The sequence below is a fragment of the Apodemus sylvaticus genome, chromosome 18, assembly GCF_947179515.1.
Source record: "Apodemus sylvaticus chromosome 18, mApoSyl1.1, whole genome shotgun sequence".
Lineage (NCBI taxonomy): Eukaryota > Metazoa > Chordata > Mammalia > Rodentia > Muridae > Apodemus > Apodemus sylvaticus.
The window spans coordinates 23,298,069-23,318,322 of record NC_067489.1 but is presented as its reverse complement, the minus strand read 5'-3'; the positions used below and the strand labels follow the sequence as shown (position 1 = coordinate 23,318,322).

Here is a 20,254-nt window from a genome sequence, read left to right as displayed (position 1 = left end):
ATTATTCTATCTATCATCTATCTGTCTATCTATCTATCTATCTATCTATCTATCTATCTATCTCTCTATCTTACTTAGGTTGATATAAGTTGATTAAATACTCATATGAACAGATCTACCTGATAACTTGTGTCACTTAGTGAACACCCTGTTTGTGTGGCACTCTTTCTAACCCTATTCTCTTGAGTGAATGAAGCACCTTGGGTAACTATGGCAGGCAGCGTGAGTGTAGAATGAGGTCTGTGGTCAAAAGAGCGTGAAACAGTAGAAATTATATTAGAAAAGTCACTCACTTCTTTCCTTTGACTGCTTCGTAAGGCTTGGTGTATTTCTTCCTGGTAGAAAAGAGTTCCACCATTTCTGGAATGTAGTTTGCAAATAGTATCTAAAATAATAAGTCAAAAAATTCCTCAGGGCTCATTGTTTTGAAAGATAGCCCCAAAATCACAAGACTACAAAAGAAGGTTAAGAGCACTGGCTGCTCTTCCAGAGATCATAAGTTCAATTCCCAGCAACCACATGGTAGCTCACAACCATTTGTAATGGGATCTGATGCCCTCTTCACATAAAATAAATAAATCTTTTTTTAAAAAGGACTACAAAGAAAAAGGCAAATGCACATGCATGTCTTTCATCTAGCACTGTGGTCTTCAATCATCCTAATGCTATGATCCTTTAATACATGGTGACCCCAACATAAATTTATTTTTGTTACTACTTTTTAAAAAAGATTTATTTATTCATTTTATGTATATGAGTACACTATTGCTTTCTTCAGACACACCAGAAGAGGGCATCAGATCCCATTACAGATGGTTGTAAGCCACCATGGGGTTGCTGGGATTTGAACTCAGAACCTCTGGAAGAGCAGTTGGTGCCCTTAAACGCTGAACCATCTTTCCAACCCCTTGTTACTGCTTCCTAACTATAATTTTGCTACTGTTACGAACCATAATATAAATATGTTGGAGGCAGAGGTTTGGCAGAGGGGTTTTGTTTTGTCTCACAGGTTGAGAACTACTGATCTAGCAGAAGACTAGAACAGTGAAGAGTGCATTTTCTTTCTTTCTTTCTTTCTTTCTTTCTTTCTTTCTTTCTTTCTTTCTTTCTTTCTTTCTTTCTTTCTTTCTTTTTTCTTCCTCCCCCCCAATACGGATTGAGAAGAAGGAGAAGGAGAAGAAGGAGGAGAAGGAGAAGGAGGAGAAGGAGGAGAAGGAGAAGGAGGAGGAGGAGGAGAAGGAGGAGAAGGAGAAGGAGGAGAAGGAGGAGAAGGAGGAGAAGGAGAAGAGGAAGAAGGAGAAGAAGGAGAAGAAGAAGAAGGAGAAGAGGAAGGAGAAGGAGAAGAAGAGGAGGAAGAAGGAGAAGGAGAAGGAGGAGGAGGAGAAGGAGGAGAAGGAGAAGGAGGAGAAGGAGGAGAAGGAGAAGAGGAAGAAGGAGAAGAAGGAGAAGAAGGAGAAGAGGAAGGAGAAGGAGAAGAAGAGGAAGAAGAAGAGGAAGAGGAGGAAGAGGAGGAAGAGGAGAAAGGAAGAGGAAGAAGAGGAAGAGGAGGGGGAGGAAGAAGGAGGAGGAGGAGGAGGAGGAGGAGGAAGCAGGCATGTTTGAAAGTGACATCTAACTGAAGGACAGACAAAGTAATGAATCAAAGAAAGATTTGACAGAATGAGTCAGAGATAGTATATGCCCAGCTCTCCTGAGAACAGCACAGGAAGGAGAGGCTACTTTAGAGCAACACAGGGAGAGGTGTGTGGTGTGTGGTGTGTGGTGTGTGGTGTGCCCATGGCAGTTTTACTGGGACAGTTCTACTGAGACAGGTTACAGAGAGAACAAGCTAGACACAGGTGAAGACAGAATGAACCAGAGAATAAGACGGAGCCAGAAGATCAGAAAGGATTGTCAGAGTTAGTAAGGCCAAGCTACAAGGCCAAACCAAACAATTCAGTGAGAAGCTGAGAGAAACCAAACTGAATCAATCATCTTGGAAAATTCAATTGTGTGGAGCTAGATGCTTCCAGCCCAAGGCCTAGGGATAGTCAGAATGGAGGAAGAAATGCTCTGTGCTGTGTTCGCACAGCTTGAGTACAGCTATCATCTCATTCCTTCATCTGAGAAAATAATAAAAGCGACATTTACACTCAGTAATCTCTAGCTTCTTTCTTATTATGACTTCACATTATTTAGACTGTAATTTAAAAAACAAAACAAAACAAAACAAACAGAAAACAAAACAAAAACTTGGTAGCAGGGCATGGTGGTGCACATCTTTAATCCCAGCAATTGGGAAGCAGGCATATCTATGAATTCCAAAATGGCTAGGGTAGCATAGAGAACCCTATCTGGAAAAAAAAGACAAACAAACAAAAAGCCCTCTCATATGATACTGAGGGGACTAAGGTGATGACTGAACTGTCTGAAAGTCGTGGGAAAACACTGTTTTGGTTTTTTAGAGGTCAAAATGCATGCTCTCTTGAACCAAGAATAAGAGCTAACTAATCTGTAGATTGCCTGGAACTAATTGCTGGGAACCATCTGAGATGTGTGATGGCTCAGAAGCACATCTCAAATGTTCCTCCTCTTCAGAAGAAGGTTTTGGTCTGACCAGCAAATATGGAGGAAGATGGGCTTGCTTGACTCAATGTAGAATCTACCTCCTTTCATCCCTAGAAACTAAGCAACTGCTCTCCTGGTTCCAGGAGTATATTATTTGGAAACTATGTCGTCTGTGCATCTGTTCACTTTCACATGCACTGTATAAAGCAACATTCACTATCGAATCTTTTGTTTTCTCTCCATTTTAACTGCATGCTTAATTTTTTTTCTTTTTTAATATTTAAAAGATAATAGCCGGGTGGTGTTGGCGCATGCCTGTAATCCCAGCACTCTGGGAGGCAGAGGCAGGCAGATTTCTGAGTTTGAGGCCAGCCTAGTCTACAGAGTGAGTTCCAGGACAGCCAGAGCTATAGAAAGAAACCCTGTCTTTCTTTTGAAAAAATAAACAAATCCAAAAATAAATAAATAAATAAATAAATAAATAAATAAATAAATAAATAAATAAAAGATAATAAAAAATATCCCTCACCAAACTCCCAAGGGTGAAGAAAACGATGAAAATCCGTCCTAGGGATGTCTTGGCCACCACATCCCCAAAGCCAACAGTTGACATTGTTGCAGTCACCAGATAAATGGACTCGAAGTATGACATAGTCTGTGAGTTTCTTCCATTGAGCCAGGGGTCACCAGAATTTTCCACCTGTCCAAAGAGAGATGGCAAAGGAAAGGTCTGTGAATAGAAGACAAGGGAAGAAACCAAACAGTGCATCAATTTCCCCCAGTTCAATCCAAAGACACGAGCAAATGACTGTGGCAGCTGGGAGAGCCCTAGGATTTTGAGTGGGAACCAGAGAGCCTTACTTCCACCATGATGATTAGCATTGCTAGAGGCATGGGGCATGCATCCAGATTTGGAGCACCCTGCAGAGCGGGTGCTTCCTGTTGCTCTAAAGGCCCAGAACTACAATCCTGGGGCCAGCAACCACCCTTCATTTGCATTTGTAAGAAGGTGGGGAAAGTCAATAAGGGAGCTGAGTCAGGTTTCAGTGAGCACAGTGGCCTTAGCGGCAAAGAACAATAAACTTTCCAAATGGATTGGAAGGAGGGGGCTGGTACCATCTCAAGGGTTAGAATCCCACACAGAATAAAAGGAGCGGGCGAGCTAAGCACAAGCTCCTGTAGCCTCCTTACAGAGTGCAGTTTGCCTGGCTGCCGCACTCTCCATAACTTCCCCACCGTGATGGACTGTACCCTTAAATAGTAGCCAAAATAAGCCTTCCTTACGTAAGCTCTGTCAACCATTCCATCACGGCAATGAGAAAAATGATTACACACACATGGATTTCTGTTTGTATTTTCATACTAATACATAATTACAGACAGATAATATATTTAAGATATATTTTATATGTAATATACCAATTTATTAAAATACATATTTAAATATATACATGTATAATATATATTTATATTTAACTGCCTTTTGTCTATCTTTATGGACAAAATAGCTCATGTATTTCCTATTTCTATGTATCAGCAAAGATGATTAAATGTTGATAATTATCTGGGGAAATCGAGTTTCTGCTTTCCAGTTAAGAACAGGACTCCAAAAAAAAAAAAAAAAAAAAAAAAAAAAAAAAGAACAGGACTCCGTGGAGGGGGCTGGAGAGTCCGTTCAGCACTTAAGAGCCCTTGTTGCTCTTCCAGAGGGCCAGGCCACAAGCATGGAGGCTCAACTATCTTTAACTCCAGTCCCAGGGGATCTGACACGGTCTTCTGCCTATGTGGTGTATGCATACATGTACGTAAAGCACTATACATTGAAAATAAAGAAATAAAATAATTAAATTAAAAAAATAAAGAAATGAGAAATAAATGTAAATGACTGGAATGGAAAGTAGAAACTGCATCATTTCTCAAGTGCGTGGTCACTTCTCAGGTGCTGCGTCAGTGCTTTCCTGACTTTGATGAGTGCAGTAGGCACAAGTCTTGAGTGCTAGCAACACAGGTGTCACGTAGCTCAGGATGGCTCCAAACTCCTGATACAGACACGGATGACGTTGAGTGTTTACTCATCCTTTCTCTACCTCCAAAGCACTAGGATTATAGGCATGTGCTACGATACCCAGTAGACCATATATATGTGTATGTGTGTATATGAGTGTGTATGTGTGTATGTGTATGTATGTGTGTGAATGTGTATGTATGTGTATATGTGTGTATGTGTATATGTGTGTATGTGTGTGTATGTGTGTGCATGTATGTATGTGCATGTATGTGTGTGAATGTGTACATGTATATGTGTATGTATATATGTGTGTATATGTGTATGTGTAGATGTGTGTGTATGTGTATGTGTGCATATGTGTATGTGTGTGTATGCATGTATGTGAATGTGTGTGTGTATGTGTGTATACACACATACACACACACACACACACACACACATTTGGTTTTTCAAGAAAGAACTTCTCCATATAGACCTGGTTGCCCTGGAACTCATTCTGTAGACCAAGCTGGCCTCAAACTCACTGAGCTGAGTACTGGGATTAAGGGTGTGTGCCACCACCACCTGGCTCTCATATTTTGAGACAGTGCATTGAACTAAAATCCATCTTTGGTAAAATATCTCAACACAGAAATCAGTATTATCTTTGAATAACATGATATACAGACGAAAATTAAACTAACTTCAATTTGAAGATCTCCATATACATTTAAATAACCTTAGAAAGTTTAAGTTGTTGTCTTGGGACACATTGGCTCAGTATTTCAAATCCCTTCTCATTCTCCCAGCCTCTCTGAACTGCCCTCGTGTTTACAGTGGGAGGGAGCCAACAGCCTTGTGCTGGTCCCTAAATTCATTTGGCTCTTTTATTAGATATTTGCTTTATTTGCATTTCAAATGTCATCCCCTTTCCTCATTACCCCTCTGAAAACCCCCATCACATCCCCCTCCCCCTGCTTACCAACTCCCCACCTCCCTCCCTGTCCTGGCATTCCCCTACACTGGGGCATCGAGCCTTCCCAGGACCAATGGCCTCTCCTCTCATTGATGTCTGAAAAGGCCATCCTCTGCTACATATGCAGCTGGAGCCATGGGTCCCACCATGTGTACTCTTTGGTTGATAGTTTAGTCCCTGGGAGTTCTGGGGGTACTGGTTGGTACATATTGTTGTTCGTCCTGTGGAGCTGCAAACCTCTTCAGCTCCTTGGGTCCTTTCTCTAGCTCCTCCATTGGGGACCCTGTGCTCAGTCCATATGCTGTGAGCCATGAGTATTTTGTTCCCCCTTCTAAAAAGGAACAAAGTATCCACACTTTGGTCTTCCTTCTTCTTGAACTTCATGTGGTCTGTGAATTGGTATTCCAAGCTTTTAGGCTAATACCCACTTATCAGCGAGTGCATACCATGTGTGTTCTTTTATGATTGGGTTACCTCACCCAGGATATTTTCTAGTTCCATCCATTTTCCTAAAAATTTCATGAATTCATTGCTTTTAATTGCTGAGTAGTATTCCATTGTGTAAATGTACCACATTTTCTGTATCCATTCCTCTGTTGAGGGACATCTGGGTTCTTTTCAGCTTCTGACTATTATAAATAAGGCTGCATGGGGCTGGTGAAATGTCTCAGTGGTTAAGAGCACTGACTGCTCTTCTGAAGATCCTGAGTTCAAATCCCAGCAACCACATGGTGGCTCACAACCATCCGTAATGAGATCCAATGCCCTCTTCTGGTGTGTCTGAAGACAGCTACAGTGTACTTACATATAATAATAAATAAATCTTTAAAAATAAATAAATAAATAAATAAATAAATAAAGGCTGCTATGAACATAGTGGAACATGCGTTATTATATGTTGGAGCATCTTCTGGGTATCTGCCCAGGAGTGGTATGGCTGGGTACTCAGGTAGTACTGTGCCCAATTTTCTGAGGAACTGCCAAACTGATTTCCAGAGTGGTTTTACCATCTTGCAACCCCACCAGCAATGGAGAAGTGTTCCTCTTTCTCCACATCCTCTCCAGTTTCTGCCGTACCCTGGGTTTTTGATCTTAGCCATTTTGACTGGTATGAAGTAGAATCTCAAGATTGTTTTGATCTGCAGTTCCCTGATGATGAAGGATGTTGAACTTTTGGCTCCTCCTCTCACCATGGTAGCCCAAAACCGGCAGTCAATGGGGAGTGGGCTGGATTTATGCTAAAGAATTACAGACAAGGGCTCGCAGAGTTCTTATTCTACTCCACCTCCGTTCAGCTCAAACTGAATGTCATGTTTTCCACGCTTACATTTCAACTTTAGATAAGATAAATTAGGAAGGAAGGAGATGCAGGGCCCCCATCTCCTCCCCACCTTGTCACTTGTAATGCAATAACCATGTAATAATAATGCAAACCTCAACATTCTCATTAGTTATTGCGATAGTTGGTCTTGATGGCTAAACTGATTGGACTGAGAAGTACCATGGAGCTAGGAGATCAAAGTCCTACCTACATCTGTGAGAGCATTTCCAGAGACAGTTAAGGGGAAACAGCCATTCTAAATGTGGATGCTGCCATCCTGTAGGCTCAGGGTATTCACTGGAGTAAAGGCCAAAAAAGAGAGCCCACTAACACAGGCACCCTCTCTTTCTCCGTCTTACCCACCCTTTTCTCCCTCTCCTGGCTTCCTGGTTGTTTTCTTTGGGCCGCCCATGACCTCCCCACCATGATAGACTGAAATTTCTGGAACCATGAGCTAAAGCAAATCTGCCACTCTTTTTTTTTTCCCCCGTTTTTTTGACCAGGGTTTCTCTGTATAGCCCTAGCTATCCTGGAACTCACTCTGTAGACCAGGCTGGCCTCAAACTTAGAAATCCACCTGCCTCTGCCTCCCAGAGTGCTAGGATTACAGGCATGCACCACCACTGCCCTGCTACCACTCTTAAGTTGTATTGCCCATGTGCTTTGCCATGCTTACATGGTAGGCATGCTGACTGGTTTTATGTCAACTTGACACAAGCAAGAGACATCTGAGAGTAGAGAGCCTAAGTTGAGAAAACAACTCCATCAGATCAGGTTGTAGGCAAGCCTGTGGGACATTCATAATTAGTGACTGATGGAGGAGGGCACAGCCCATTGTAGGTGGGGCCCTCCCTGGCCTGGTGGTCCTGAGTTCTATAAGAAAGCAGGCTGAGTAAGCCATGAGGAGCAAGCCAGTAAGCAGCACCCCTCCATGGCCTCTGCATCAGCTCCTGTGTCCAGGCTCCTGCCCTGCTGGAGTTCCCATCCTGACTTCTTTGGTGATTAACCGTGATGCAGAAGCTTTAAGATGAATAAGCCCTTTCCTCCCCAGCTTGCTATCTGGTCACAGTGCTTCACTGAACCCTCATACAGAAGGTGTGCAGAACAGTCTGCAGGCATCGTTTCTCTAGTTATGATGTTTGTCTCTAAATTCATTAATCACTACATTTTTGCCATGCCTCTTCATTCTCAACTTCTTACTTTTAATTCATCTCCTCCATGGTGCTGTTTTCCCTCACAGGCTTAAGATGGCAAGATAAGGGATGTATACTTTCATACAAGCCTCATATCGTCTTCTGGTTATTGATCAATCCACCGAGACATCCAATGCTACTTCCTTTGGCTAAAAGCCTTTCTTTCCTCAGCTTCCACTCTCTTATCCTTGAAGATCAGGAACTGCCCCAAACATGACAGAGAGGGTAGATCCATCTCTGCATGGGCAGGGATGGACCAAGAACCACGTGCCTACCAGGGAAGAAGCCACCATTACTGTCCCAGAATGCTGTGGGACACATCATTAGGAATTTTTCCTGGGATTCCAGTGAGAAGTCCTCAGGCTCAAAGCAACCCACAGACTTGCTTTATTTGACCTGGGAGTTAGTTCCCCTAGGGCACACTGTGTCTTTTCATCTGCAGATGTGAGACTTTGTTTCTCTGGGAACACTTGTCAGATGTTAAGGACACTGAATCAATAGTGTGCACTGTTTACGTTTTTCTCCTTATGTGCATCTCTGTCTATTCTCCAGTCTTTCACTGCAGGGCTGTCCTCTACACTTTTGAATTTGTTCTGTCACATTACTTTTTTTGCATCTGGTTTCCCTTGATATGGCTTCAGTTCCATAAGACAGTTTATTCTGATATCTTTGAGCCTACTTTTTTCTAAGGTTTAATAATCTGTTAGTCACATTTTTTTTCATTCAGGATTTTTAGAAATTGATTGCTTACTGACAATTTCATACATGTATATAATATATTTTGGTCATTTCCACCTCTCCCCATTAGGCATTCTCCCACTGAGTCCCTTCGTCCCGACAAGATCTGCTCCTATTTACGAGTCTTTTTCGTTCTTGTTTCGTGGAGGTTTTGTGCAAGAGTCTGAGTTCAGTTAGGGTTGCTTCCAGTTAGGGTTGCTTCCATGAACATGGATAAGGAGGCGTTTACCGCCACGGGCTAGTTACCAGTGGTTACCATTGATAGAATATTCAGTGCCTTTGTATAAAGTATCATGTTAGGTTTTTATAAGCTCATTTGTACTTCTTCAAACAAGGAGGCATTCTTCTTAACTTTATCATTCCCTTTGGCAAATTACATTTAACAGTTTATATCCATGGTGTTCGGTAACAAACCTTTACTATTTTTTGTGTGTGAAATATAAGCCTAGGCACCATATAGATTTCTTTCTATTTAATATTCAAATATTGAATGGTATTGGCCAGGCAGTGGTGGTGCACGCCTTTAATCCCAGCCCTTGGAGGGGCAGAGGCAGGTTGATCTCTGAGTTTGAAACCAGCCTGGTCTACAGAATGAGTTTTGAGACAGTCAAACTACACAGAGAAACTCTTGTCTTGAACCACACCCCACCCAAATTTTTCTTGAATGGAATTAGTGGTTAACTGAAAGATTGTGCAAGTACAGGATAGTGAGGCAAGGGGATAATCGTAACTTTGATTTGGGGGTGTCATTTCCAACATCCTCTCAAAGAAATCTGCTATTTTCTGTGCTGGTGGATAAAGCTCTTTAGGGATTTTTGCTTTTGCTTTTTGTTTGTTTGTTTGTTTGTTTTTGTTGTTGTTTTGTTTTTAATGTTTTCTTTCTTTTTTTTTTTTTTACATTCTCCAAATCAATGTTGTTCAAAATGGAATCCCCTCACTCCTCTGATGGTTTCTCCTTATTTTTCTGAGTGAATCCCTGACATAGACTTCCTGTCCTTGAGGTCCTGCGTATCCAGCATGCTCCCATGCTTAGAGAGTTGAAGAAGAGACTTCAAAGATTCAGAGACACGCCCAGTCCAGCAGCGCCTTCTGTACCAGGCAGCGGCTACCTGGGACGTGAAACAAAAATTAATGAAATAATTAGACCAAATAAAACATGCCTTCAGGCCACAGGGGGCCTGAGAACTTCTCATTGGAAGTAAAGGTAAAGAATATTTTAGTGGCATCTCCTCTAGAATTCTGGGATAGCAATGGTTGCTTCTGTCCTGGAAAGAACATGACTCTTAGTCCAGTGCTCTCACTGAAGAGATGGAGTTGCCCTCTCTGCTGTGACGTTTCACGAAAATCTCCTTCCTCACTGAACACTCAGATGTGGTGAGGCTGGTTTCAAAAATGTCCAAGGTTCTAGCAGAGTTTGCATTCAGTATTTGACTGTTTTCTTAATAAGCCGTGCTGCGTGTGTGTATATATATATAAATTATATATATAAATATAAATATATATATAAATAATATAAATATATATATTTAGCTATCATTTAAGTTTTACTTTTACAATTTTGTTTTTGTTTCTCTGAACACTTGTGTTCCGAAGGCTTTAAGCACTGCACTTCAATCCCCCCTCCCTGCTCCAACTCCTGATAACTCAAATGTCTTCCAGCAGTGAAGCCAGGAACACTTCCTATTGAGGAAACTTACAGCACCCCAATCTGCAGAGCAGAAACAAGCTCTTCTCTGTGGATAGTTCCAGAAGAATGAGGCTGTCTCCAACTCTCTCTTTTCCAATAGCAACTCAACTGATCCCCAATAACCATCCAGTTTTAATACGTCTGGAACTCTCTCATTGGCTTCCATTCCCCAGTTCTGGAGATGAGACCCACAGCCTCGGCCAGGTAAGTGTTCTACCACTGGACTGCACCCCAGTCCCCGCTTCTTCCTTCTTTCATGTTTACACAGTTATTCAAAATTTAAGAATCCTCAAACCTCCATGAAGATTTATCAATAAATCTTATGCTTGCCAGGCAGTGGTGGTGCGCGTCTTTAATCCCAGCACTTGGGAGCCAGAGGCAGGTAGATTATTTCTGAGTTCGAGGCCAGTCTGATCTACAGAGTGAGTTCCAGGACAGCCAGGGCTACACAGAGAAACCCTGTCTCAAAAAACAAAAAAATCTTATGCTTTATTTGTCATAGACCTTCAGACCTGGTGAGATTTTTCACTGACACCAGATTTAGAAATAATGGAAGAGGAAATGTAGCTCTCTTGATAGTGGGAGATTTAAAAACAAAATATTATGGGGGACTGGAGAGATGGCTCAGCCGGTAAGAGAACCAACTGCTCTTCCGAAGGTCCTGAGTTCAAATCCCAGCACCCACATGGTGGCAATCACAACCATCTATTATGGGATCTGACACCCTCTTCTGGTGTCTGAAAACAGCTACAGTGTGCTTACATATCATAAATAAATAAATCTTTTTAAAAAATATGATAAATGAGGGTAGGGATTAAAAAGTAAAACCGAAAGGGTAGAAGTAAGAAGATGACCGTCTGGCGTGGTCCCTCTCCAGTTTCAAAGAGAGGATGGTCACACTGGCGGGTGCCATTACAGGGGATGCTCACATTGGCGGATGCCACGAGGGGCTGGGATGAACTACTTACCAGGTGAAGGAATCCTGCTGCTGTGAACCAGGTACTGATAACTATTGACAGCAGTTTGGAAAGCTTCACTGAATTGCTAAAAGAACAAGGACAAAGAACTGTGAGGTCTCTGCAGGCAGGTTCTTAATCAACACAAACATGCAGTCCTCCAGGTATCAGCTTCCTGCTCACCGTGTGGCCCATAGATTGGAAGGTACAGCACTGCCCGGGGCTCTGTCTTCCCCTTGCAGTCTGCACGGTTACAGGGCCTCTGTGTTATTCATGTGTGTGTTGTGAGGTTGAAACACACATCTGGAAACTCACCCAGTGTCATGTGTATTTCTTCGAACGTTACAGATGTTACTGTATCATCCAGCAGCCTGGTGTTTTAGAGGCATGAATGCGGATCAATAGTCAATCGATTTGTAAGGTTATAACTTTATCTAATGTAGTGGAACAAAATGGCAGGAGCCCAGATGTGGACTTGTAATACAAGATGTGAATGGATTATAGGGATGTAATGGCAAATGCTGAACTTACACCGAAATTGTTGAAGCAAAAGTATCAAAGAGGCTTATGTCTGTCACGGAAAGCCTTAGAGTTTAGCTGAAAAATCTTCAGTTTCTGGCCTGGCCATTTGCTATGTAAAAATAGTCTTTCCAGCCTCGACTTCTTCACAATGCATAGTTAACACTGAGAGGTACCTAGACTATAATATTGATATTTCTAATAAGAATGCAGCACTGTTTTAAAGGAGAAAGTTTAGACTTATATTATTATCTTTTGGAGATATTTAAGTTGCATCTGTAATGCTAGGTTTGAACCTGGGACCTTGTATATGGTAGGTGAGCACTCTCTCACTGAGCCACAGCCTAAGTTCATGGCTCTACTTCTCCAAGCAATAGTTCACTACTGCTGCTGGACATCTCTCATGCTCTGAGGAACTGTTATACCTCCAAACCTGAAGAGGTGTTTCTTATTCTACTAGCCAACAAGTGGTGACTCTTTCTCTGATTACTTTTGTTCTTTCACAATTTTATACATGTATAAAATGCATTTTGATTACTCTCTCCCACAATCCTAACTTATCATCCTGCCAATCCCCACCCTACCCATCTCTTTCCCAGATTCCTGACTCTTGGTTTTATCTTATATCTTAGGGGCTAACTAGAGCAGCAAATTGGAATTATCCATTGGAACCTAGTGGGGTCACTACTGGGTACACAACTGACTATCTCCCAAATCTATCAGTATCCCATGGTTCATCAATGAGGGACGGTGCCCTCTGAGCCCCTCCCTCCCTCCCTGTCTGATTGTCAATAGTATATTCTTATGCAGACCTAGGGCACACATCCACAGCTATTGTGAGTTCACAATTGCAATGTCTATGTCTTACCCAGAAGCCCTTCTCCCTTTCTTCTGGCTCTTGCATTCCTTCTGCCTCCTCTTCCTCAACATCCCCTGAACTTTAGAGGGATGGAATACATTTCTTGTTTGACTGAGCAGTCATATCTCACTTATTACCCATCCTTTTTACAGCCACGAGTCTCTGCACTCAATCACTGACCACTAGGAAAGACGGTTTCTCTAAGTCTGAGAGTAGCATTTGTCTGCTGGTATAAACGTAAATGCTGAGAAGACAGCTTTACACTGCAAAATATAGCTAAATGATAGTATTCTGTCCATATGCCCTTTGCCCTCCTAGTGCATATGATCTTCCTTAGCATGAGCTTTTAACTAGAGTCACAGAACCAGGCATGGATTGCCTCCCATGACACAGGTCTCAAATCCAAGCAGAGAGCAGTTGGTTAGGCCCATGACAGCAATGCCACTGCTGCACAGGTGGGCACATGTGGTGGTTTGAATACACTTGGCCCAGGAAGTGGCACTGTGAGGAGGTGTGGACTTGTTGAAGAAAGTGTATCACTTTGGGGGGTGGGCTTTGAAACCCTTCTCCTAGCTGCCTGGAAGCCTGTTTTCTCCTGGTTGCCTCCTGTAGAACTCTCAGCTTTTCCTCTTGCACCATGCCTACCTGGATGCTGCCACGCTTTCCACCATTCATGACAATGGACTGAACCTATGAACTTGTGAGCCAGCCCCAATTAAATGTTGTGCTTTATAAGAGTTGCCTTGGTTGTGGTTTATCTTCACAGCAGTGGAAACCCTAAGAAAACCCATCTTGTCTGGGAAGTTGGTCTTGTAGAGTTCACACCTGGGTAAGCCCAGTTGCCTTTTCTACCACATAGCTTGCACAGCACCTTCAGAGAAGGACTGTGAAAGCTAGTCAGCAGGGAGGAAGCTTTCAGCCTACTTCCAGGCTGATCTCTCTATATTATGTAACAAAGGTGTGCAGTGTCTTCAGCAATTTATCACCTGTTCCTTGTGGGCAACTGAGAGAAATGTCAAGAGGCTGTATTGTTTGGGGATCTCTGATCCCAACCAGGAACTCTATGGGAAGTAGTCCACCTCTGGCACTGGGGTTTGTTTAACAATCCACAGCTTCTAGGAGCAGCTTTTGCTGAGTAACAGGCCCCACAGATGCTGAGTGACTGACAGGCACCACAGATGCTAAGTGAGTGACAGGCACCACAGATGCCGAGTGAGTGACAGGCCCCACAGATGCTGAGTGAGTGACAGACACCACAGATGCCAAGTGAGTGACAGGCACCATAGATGCTAAGTGAGTGACAGGTACCACAGATCCTAAGTGAGTGACAGGCACCACAGATGCCGAGTGAGTAACAGGCCCCACAGATGCTGAGTGACTGACAGACACCACAGATGCCGAGTGAGTGACAGGCACCACAGATGCCGAGTGAGTGACAGGCACCGCAGATGCCGAGTGAGTGACAGGCACCACAGATGCTGAGTGAGTGACAGACACCATAGATACTGAGTGAGTGACAGGCACCACAGATGCTAAGTGAGTGACAGGTACCATAGATGCTGAGTGAGTGACAGGCACCGCAGATCCTGAGTGAGTGACAGGCACCACAGATCCTGAGTGAGTGACAGGCACCACAGATCCTGAGTGAGTGACAGGTACCATAGATGCTGAGTGAGTGACAGGTACCATAGATGCTGAGTGAGTGACAGGCACCACAGATCCTGAGTGAGTGACAGGCACCGCAGATGCTGAGTGAGTGACAGGCACCACAGATGCCGAGTGAGTGACAGGCACCACAGATGCTGAGTGGGTGACAGGCACCACAGATCCTGAGTGAGTGACAGGTACCATAGATGCTGAGTGAGTGACAGGCACCGCAGATCCTGAGTGAGTGACAGGCACCGCAGATCCTGCGTGAGTGACAGGCACCACAGATGCCGAGTAAGTGACAGGCATCGCAGATCCTGAGTGAGTGACAGGCACCACAGATCCTGAGTGAGTGACAGGCACCACAGATCCTGAGTGAGTGACAGGCACCACAGATCCTGAGTGATTTACAGGCACCACAGATGCCAAGTGAGTGACAGGCACCACAGATGCTGAGTGAGTGACAGGCACCACAGATCCTGAGTGAGTGACAGGCACCACAGATCCTGAGTGACAGGCACCATAGATGCTGACTGAGTTCCTGATTTTCACCCTGGAATCCTGGTGGGGCATGAGGAACTTGAGCACCAGTTAATGTTTTCCCTTCCTAACCCAAACTGCAAAAGCGAGCATGCCAGATAGGGCGGAACTTACCTGGTCTTGATGACTTGTAGGATCTGTAAGATTTTAGGGAGTTCAAGCAACCGCAGAGCTCTTAGAAACCTCAACCCTACAAAGCAACCGGGAGAAAGTCGCCTGAACTCAAATGTGATTGAGATGCATGCACTGCGCGTTCGTGAAACACTTCAATATCATTTTTTTTTTTTTTAGTGTCACAGATTTAAAGACATGGAGTTCAAATCCTGGTCCTGATCATTTACTAACTACTGTTACCTAGGGCGCCTACTTCCATAGTTCCTCATCCATAAAATGAGAACTCTGATAGGATCTACCTTACAGCATTGTAGATCCAATCTTAAACATGTAGAAGCTGGCCTTCTATGTAATAAGGACTATTCGTTTTATCCAAATCTTCTTTAGAATTTATAGGAAACATTACATGGGTCCATTAAGCTCCTGATTATTCAGCTTTTCAATAGTCCCAGTTTTCCTTTTTTGTTAACAACGGCAAGAAATAGAATTGGTGTATATTTTATAAACAATAAATAAAATATAAAATTGTATTAAAACTGATTCTTTAAAAGCCCATGAACTGTTAATACACCCACCTTAAAGACAACACAACTAATGAAGAATTCACACCCCCAGCATATTTGAATATGATGAGTGGCCTTGAGAAATGAGAGGAGGCCATTCTTTGAGTCCATCTGAGATCCCAGAGGAAGGGTCCACAGGGGCTGGAGCCTTGCTCCTACGGTTGTAGATATAGTTATTCCATCAACAACCATTGGACATCTGCTGTGTACCAGACACATTGCTACTTGCTGGGATCAAGAAATTATTTCTGATCATTCTGGTGGTGACACATCTGAGTGCTCATAAGACTGAGGCAGCTGGGTCTCTGGTGAGATCAAGGCCATCCAGAGCTATATAATGAGATCCTCTCTCAAAACAACACAACACAAAACAAAACAAAACATAAACAAAGGTTTCTGCAAATGTTTTCTGCAAATGCAGTATAAAACTCTACAGTCAAGAAAGTGAGCTTTTCGAGAAGTCAGTGATGTGTTTAGAGATAAATATTCTAAATGAATGTTGAACAGTTTGAGGTTAAAGCAACATTGGTACTGATTATCAATTGCCATGGCACACTTACCTAGCCAATTACTTTTCAAATAATAAGAAATGAAGGTTGGTGGGATGGTAAAAATGTCTACAATGGAATTCATCTCCAACCAGAACTTGATCTTGTCTTCTGCTGCCCAAAACTGAAATGGAAACAAGACACCCACATTATATTACCATTGAGATTTAAAAAATATATATTTTTAAATTTGTATGTATGTGTTTTGTATGTAGATGAGCTTGCATGTTTGAATGCATACCATGTGCAAGCGTGGTGCCCTTAGAGGCCAGGAGAGGGTGCCAGATCATCTGGAGCTGGAATTATGACAGCTGTGAACTGTCATGTAGGAACAGGGAACTGAACGCAGGTCATCTACCGAAGCATCAAGTGCTCTACCTATCCATTCAAATTCTGAAGGGTCTGTGAAGGATAATTACTGCTTTGCTATATCCTAATCATTAACTGAAGATTTAATTGCATGCCATTTAACATACGCACAAATATATACATTTGTAAGAATACACAAATGCATCCATATTACACAAAGAGATGATACCTTGGGTTGAGCCTGGTGATACACACTTTTAATACCAATGCTTGAGAAGCAGAAGCAGGCAGATTTCTGTGAGTTTGAGGCCACCCTGGTCTACAAAGAGAGATTCAAGCTAGCCAGAGCTATGTATGTAGATGAGCTTGCATGTTTGAATGCATACCATGTGCAAGCGTGGTGCCCTTAGAGGCCAGGAGAGGGTGCCAGATCATCTGGAGCTGGAATTATGACAGCTGTGAACTGTCATGTAGGAACAGGGAACTGAACGCAGGTCATCTACCGAAGCATCAAGTGCTCTACCTATCCATTCAAATTCTGAAGGGTCTGTGAAGGATAATTACTGCTTTGCTATATCCTAATCATTAACTGAAGATTTAATTGCATGCCATTTAACATACGCACAAATATATACATTTGTAAGAATACACAAATGCATCCATATTACACAAAGAGATGATACCTTGGGTTGAGCCTGGTGATACACACTTTTAATACCAATGCTTGAGAAGCAGAAGCAGGCAGATCTCTGTGAGTTTGAGGCCACCCTGGTCTACAAAGAGAGATTCAAGCTAGCCAGAGCTATATAGTGTGACCAGTCCCCAAAACAACAAACCAACCAAAACAAAGCAAGAGAGAGAGAGAGAGAGAGAGAGAGAGAGAGAGAGAGGAAACGTTATTTTTAATGAGTGTTCTATTAATGAGCATATAGTCATTTTACTTAGCAGACCCCAACTCTCACACTTTAAACATTTTGAGCTTTCAATTGTTCCTAGAGCTTTCTGTTATACCTATATATACAATATATACGTTAATATAAGTCCTAATTCTTATATATGTGTGTTTCTTTTTCTACATCTCTGTGTATGTCATATACATAGAGCTTATCTCTGATTAGTGAACATAAATGGTTCACAACAGTCTCTAGTGAAAAAGCTTGCCTGTCCATTGTGTCTCTGAGCTTCCTAATTTAGATTACACATGCTCAATTCGGGGCTGGCGATATAGCTCAGTGTATAAAAGCACTTGCTGCTCTTGCAGAGGATCCAGGTTCAGTTTCCCAGCATACATATGGTGACTCACAGCCGTCTGTAACTTCAGTTCCAAGGGATCTGACACCTTCTTTGGGCATCTGTGGTGCCACACATACGTGAAGACACCACATCCATACACACACAGATTAAAATAAGTAGAACTTATAAACACCTGAGAAATAAATCAAGAACTCAAAAAGTAAGATGGCAGATATGCCATTAGTGTAACACTGACATTTAGGTTCTCTTAGTTTCTGGTCCCGCGGGGAAGACCAGAAGAAGCCAGGAAGGATTGCAGAAAGGGGGTTTAGTGGCAGAGTCATTCTCAGGGGTGTCAGAATTCTGGACCCGGCTTACACTCTCAAGCACAGGAGATGTGGGTTTTAGGTCTCGTGGGGCACAGGTCTTCTCCCTTAGAGCCTGAGAAGCAAGGGAGGTTGAGCGTGAAGCAGCACACAGCTCTCTTTACATTACTGTTGGTGGGGCATGGTAGTTATCATGTTATCTAGGTACTTACCCTCAACCCAAAATAGAAACTAAAGAAAGCATTGAAACTCAAATCCACATGGACGATTTTGTCTTCATATGAAGAACACCTTCGAACAGGGCTGGAAAGAAACGGGAACATTTTTTTTTTTTTGCAAAAATAAACATTTTAAAACCTATTTCTACAGAGCAGAGATGAAGATGGGTAGGCAATGCGCATACTCAACATGAATGGTCCATTCAACAGTCACGTTCATGTCTGAATGAATTACCTTCTTCTTGGGAATGGAACTATGAATAAGTAAAGCCACTAGGCCGTACATGGAGCAAGACCCACCACTGTTACACAGTCAGATTTGTTAACTGAGGATCCTGAGCCTCAGAGGTTATATGGTCCTTTCTTGTTGAAAACCCATCTATCTAGATAAGATCTTTCAGTTCTTCTTCCTACCCCCTTTCAATGTCAAACAAATGGATTTGAAACAAATTCAAAGATAGTTTCTAAAGGATGTGTTAGGAATTCTTGACTTTACCCCAGGTGGGTATTTAATATAATTCTCAGAGGCATGGCATGAAGGTTAAATCACACCAGTTTTAGTTTTTAAAAAGATGCTGCCCTAGCCTTGATTTTTATAAGAAGGGGGGTGTGTGGTAGGATTTTCCTTGTCCAATTAATTTAAATATTAGTGCATCAGGAGGCCTGTGATTGGACAGGGAAAAGGGAGGCGGAGCTAAGAGTTTGCAGAGACAGAGACTGAGGAGACAGGTAGGGGAGAAGGAAGCAAAATGGATGACTCAGATTCCACGTGGTTTTAAAAGGCCACAAATAGATATAATGTCATATAGGGATAGAGTAATTGAGGTAACTTGTCTAATCTAGATGAGCAGCTTGTACTATTATCAATTGGCCCTGAATTTATTGTGTGGGCATCCTGTGTATCGAGAATTTATTGACATATAAATTTGACTGATTAATTATATGCTTCTAGAGTTTTGATTTTACCAGGTTACTAGGAATTGGGACAGCTACCGAGAGTTGGGTGGTCTTTGCATGGGGTTGGCATGGCAACGACCTGCCAGGATGAGAACACCCAGCTAGGGCCATGTGGCCCACCAGTGCCGGGCATATCATGGGAACTTGCTGTTCTTTTTAATATTTCCTGCAACAGGGGTGACTTCAGAGAAGCCAGCCAAGGTTAAAGTCTCAAACCCTCACAAAGGTCTCTGAAGCATGAGAGGCTCTGAGATACCCCAGGACTTGTAGAGGAATTCAAAAGCCTTCACAGGGGGCTCCATGGTGGAAACAACCCCGGAGGTTTAGCGTTCTGGAAGGTCTGAAGAACACCTGTATACCACACCCCAACACTAGCAATGGAGGTGACAAGATACAGGGCAAAGGCATGCATTTATCACAGAACTGGAGCTAGTGCTTACTGAGGGCTACTACATGGTTACCATTTTGATTTACATCTGTGGGACCGGAGGTGTATATGTGTGTGTGTGTGTGTGTGTGTGTGTCTGCACACACATGCGCACATGAGAACAAAACTCCATTTAACAACCCTGAAGAGAAAATTCTAAAGCAATTAAATTTCTCATAAAGCAGGCAAGAATGACTGGGATTTTTACTCACTCCATTGAATTGATGAAATAGATTACAAGAGACCCGATGCTTAGTACAAAGACGAGGATCACCTAAAAACAGAAAAGGACAGAGATGAGATGCAAGTCTATTTTGTCGGCACGGAATAAACAAGCCTGTAAAATCGTGTTTTCTATTTTAGATGAGGTAAACGTTGTAGTGAATTTTTGGTTTTATGTACAGGGAGGGAGAGGAGGAAATGGTTTTGCCTTACCTTATCTTTGTATGGGCAGCTCTGCATTCACACCTTCATTTATGCCTGTCATCCATCCATTCATTCATTCACTCATTCACTCATTCACTCATTCACTCATTCACTGAAGAAAAGTGGACTAAGGGTTCCACTAAAGTCAACATGTACCTATTTG

General features: G+C 42.6%; 1 protein-coding gene across 1 annotated transcript in view; it reads right to left on the bottom strand.

Moving 5' to 3' along the window:
* The window catches only part of Kcnu1 (potassium calcium-activated channel subfamily U member 1), an 82,363-nt gene that overhangs the window by 50,490 nt on the left and 11,619 nt on the right, over positions 1-20,254 (bottom strand). The window contains 7 exon segments of the mRNA XM_052162483.1: positions 294-385; positions 3,077-3,247; positions 11,418-11,493; positions 15,085-15,160; positions 16,208-16,319; positions 18,276-18,366; positions 19,878-19,939. Coding sequence (XP_052018443.1) covers positions 294-385; positions 3,077-3,247; positions 11,418-11,493; positions 15,085-15,160; positions 16,208-16,319; positions 18,276-18,366; positions 19,878-19,939 — 680 coding nt within the window.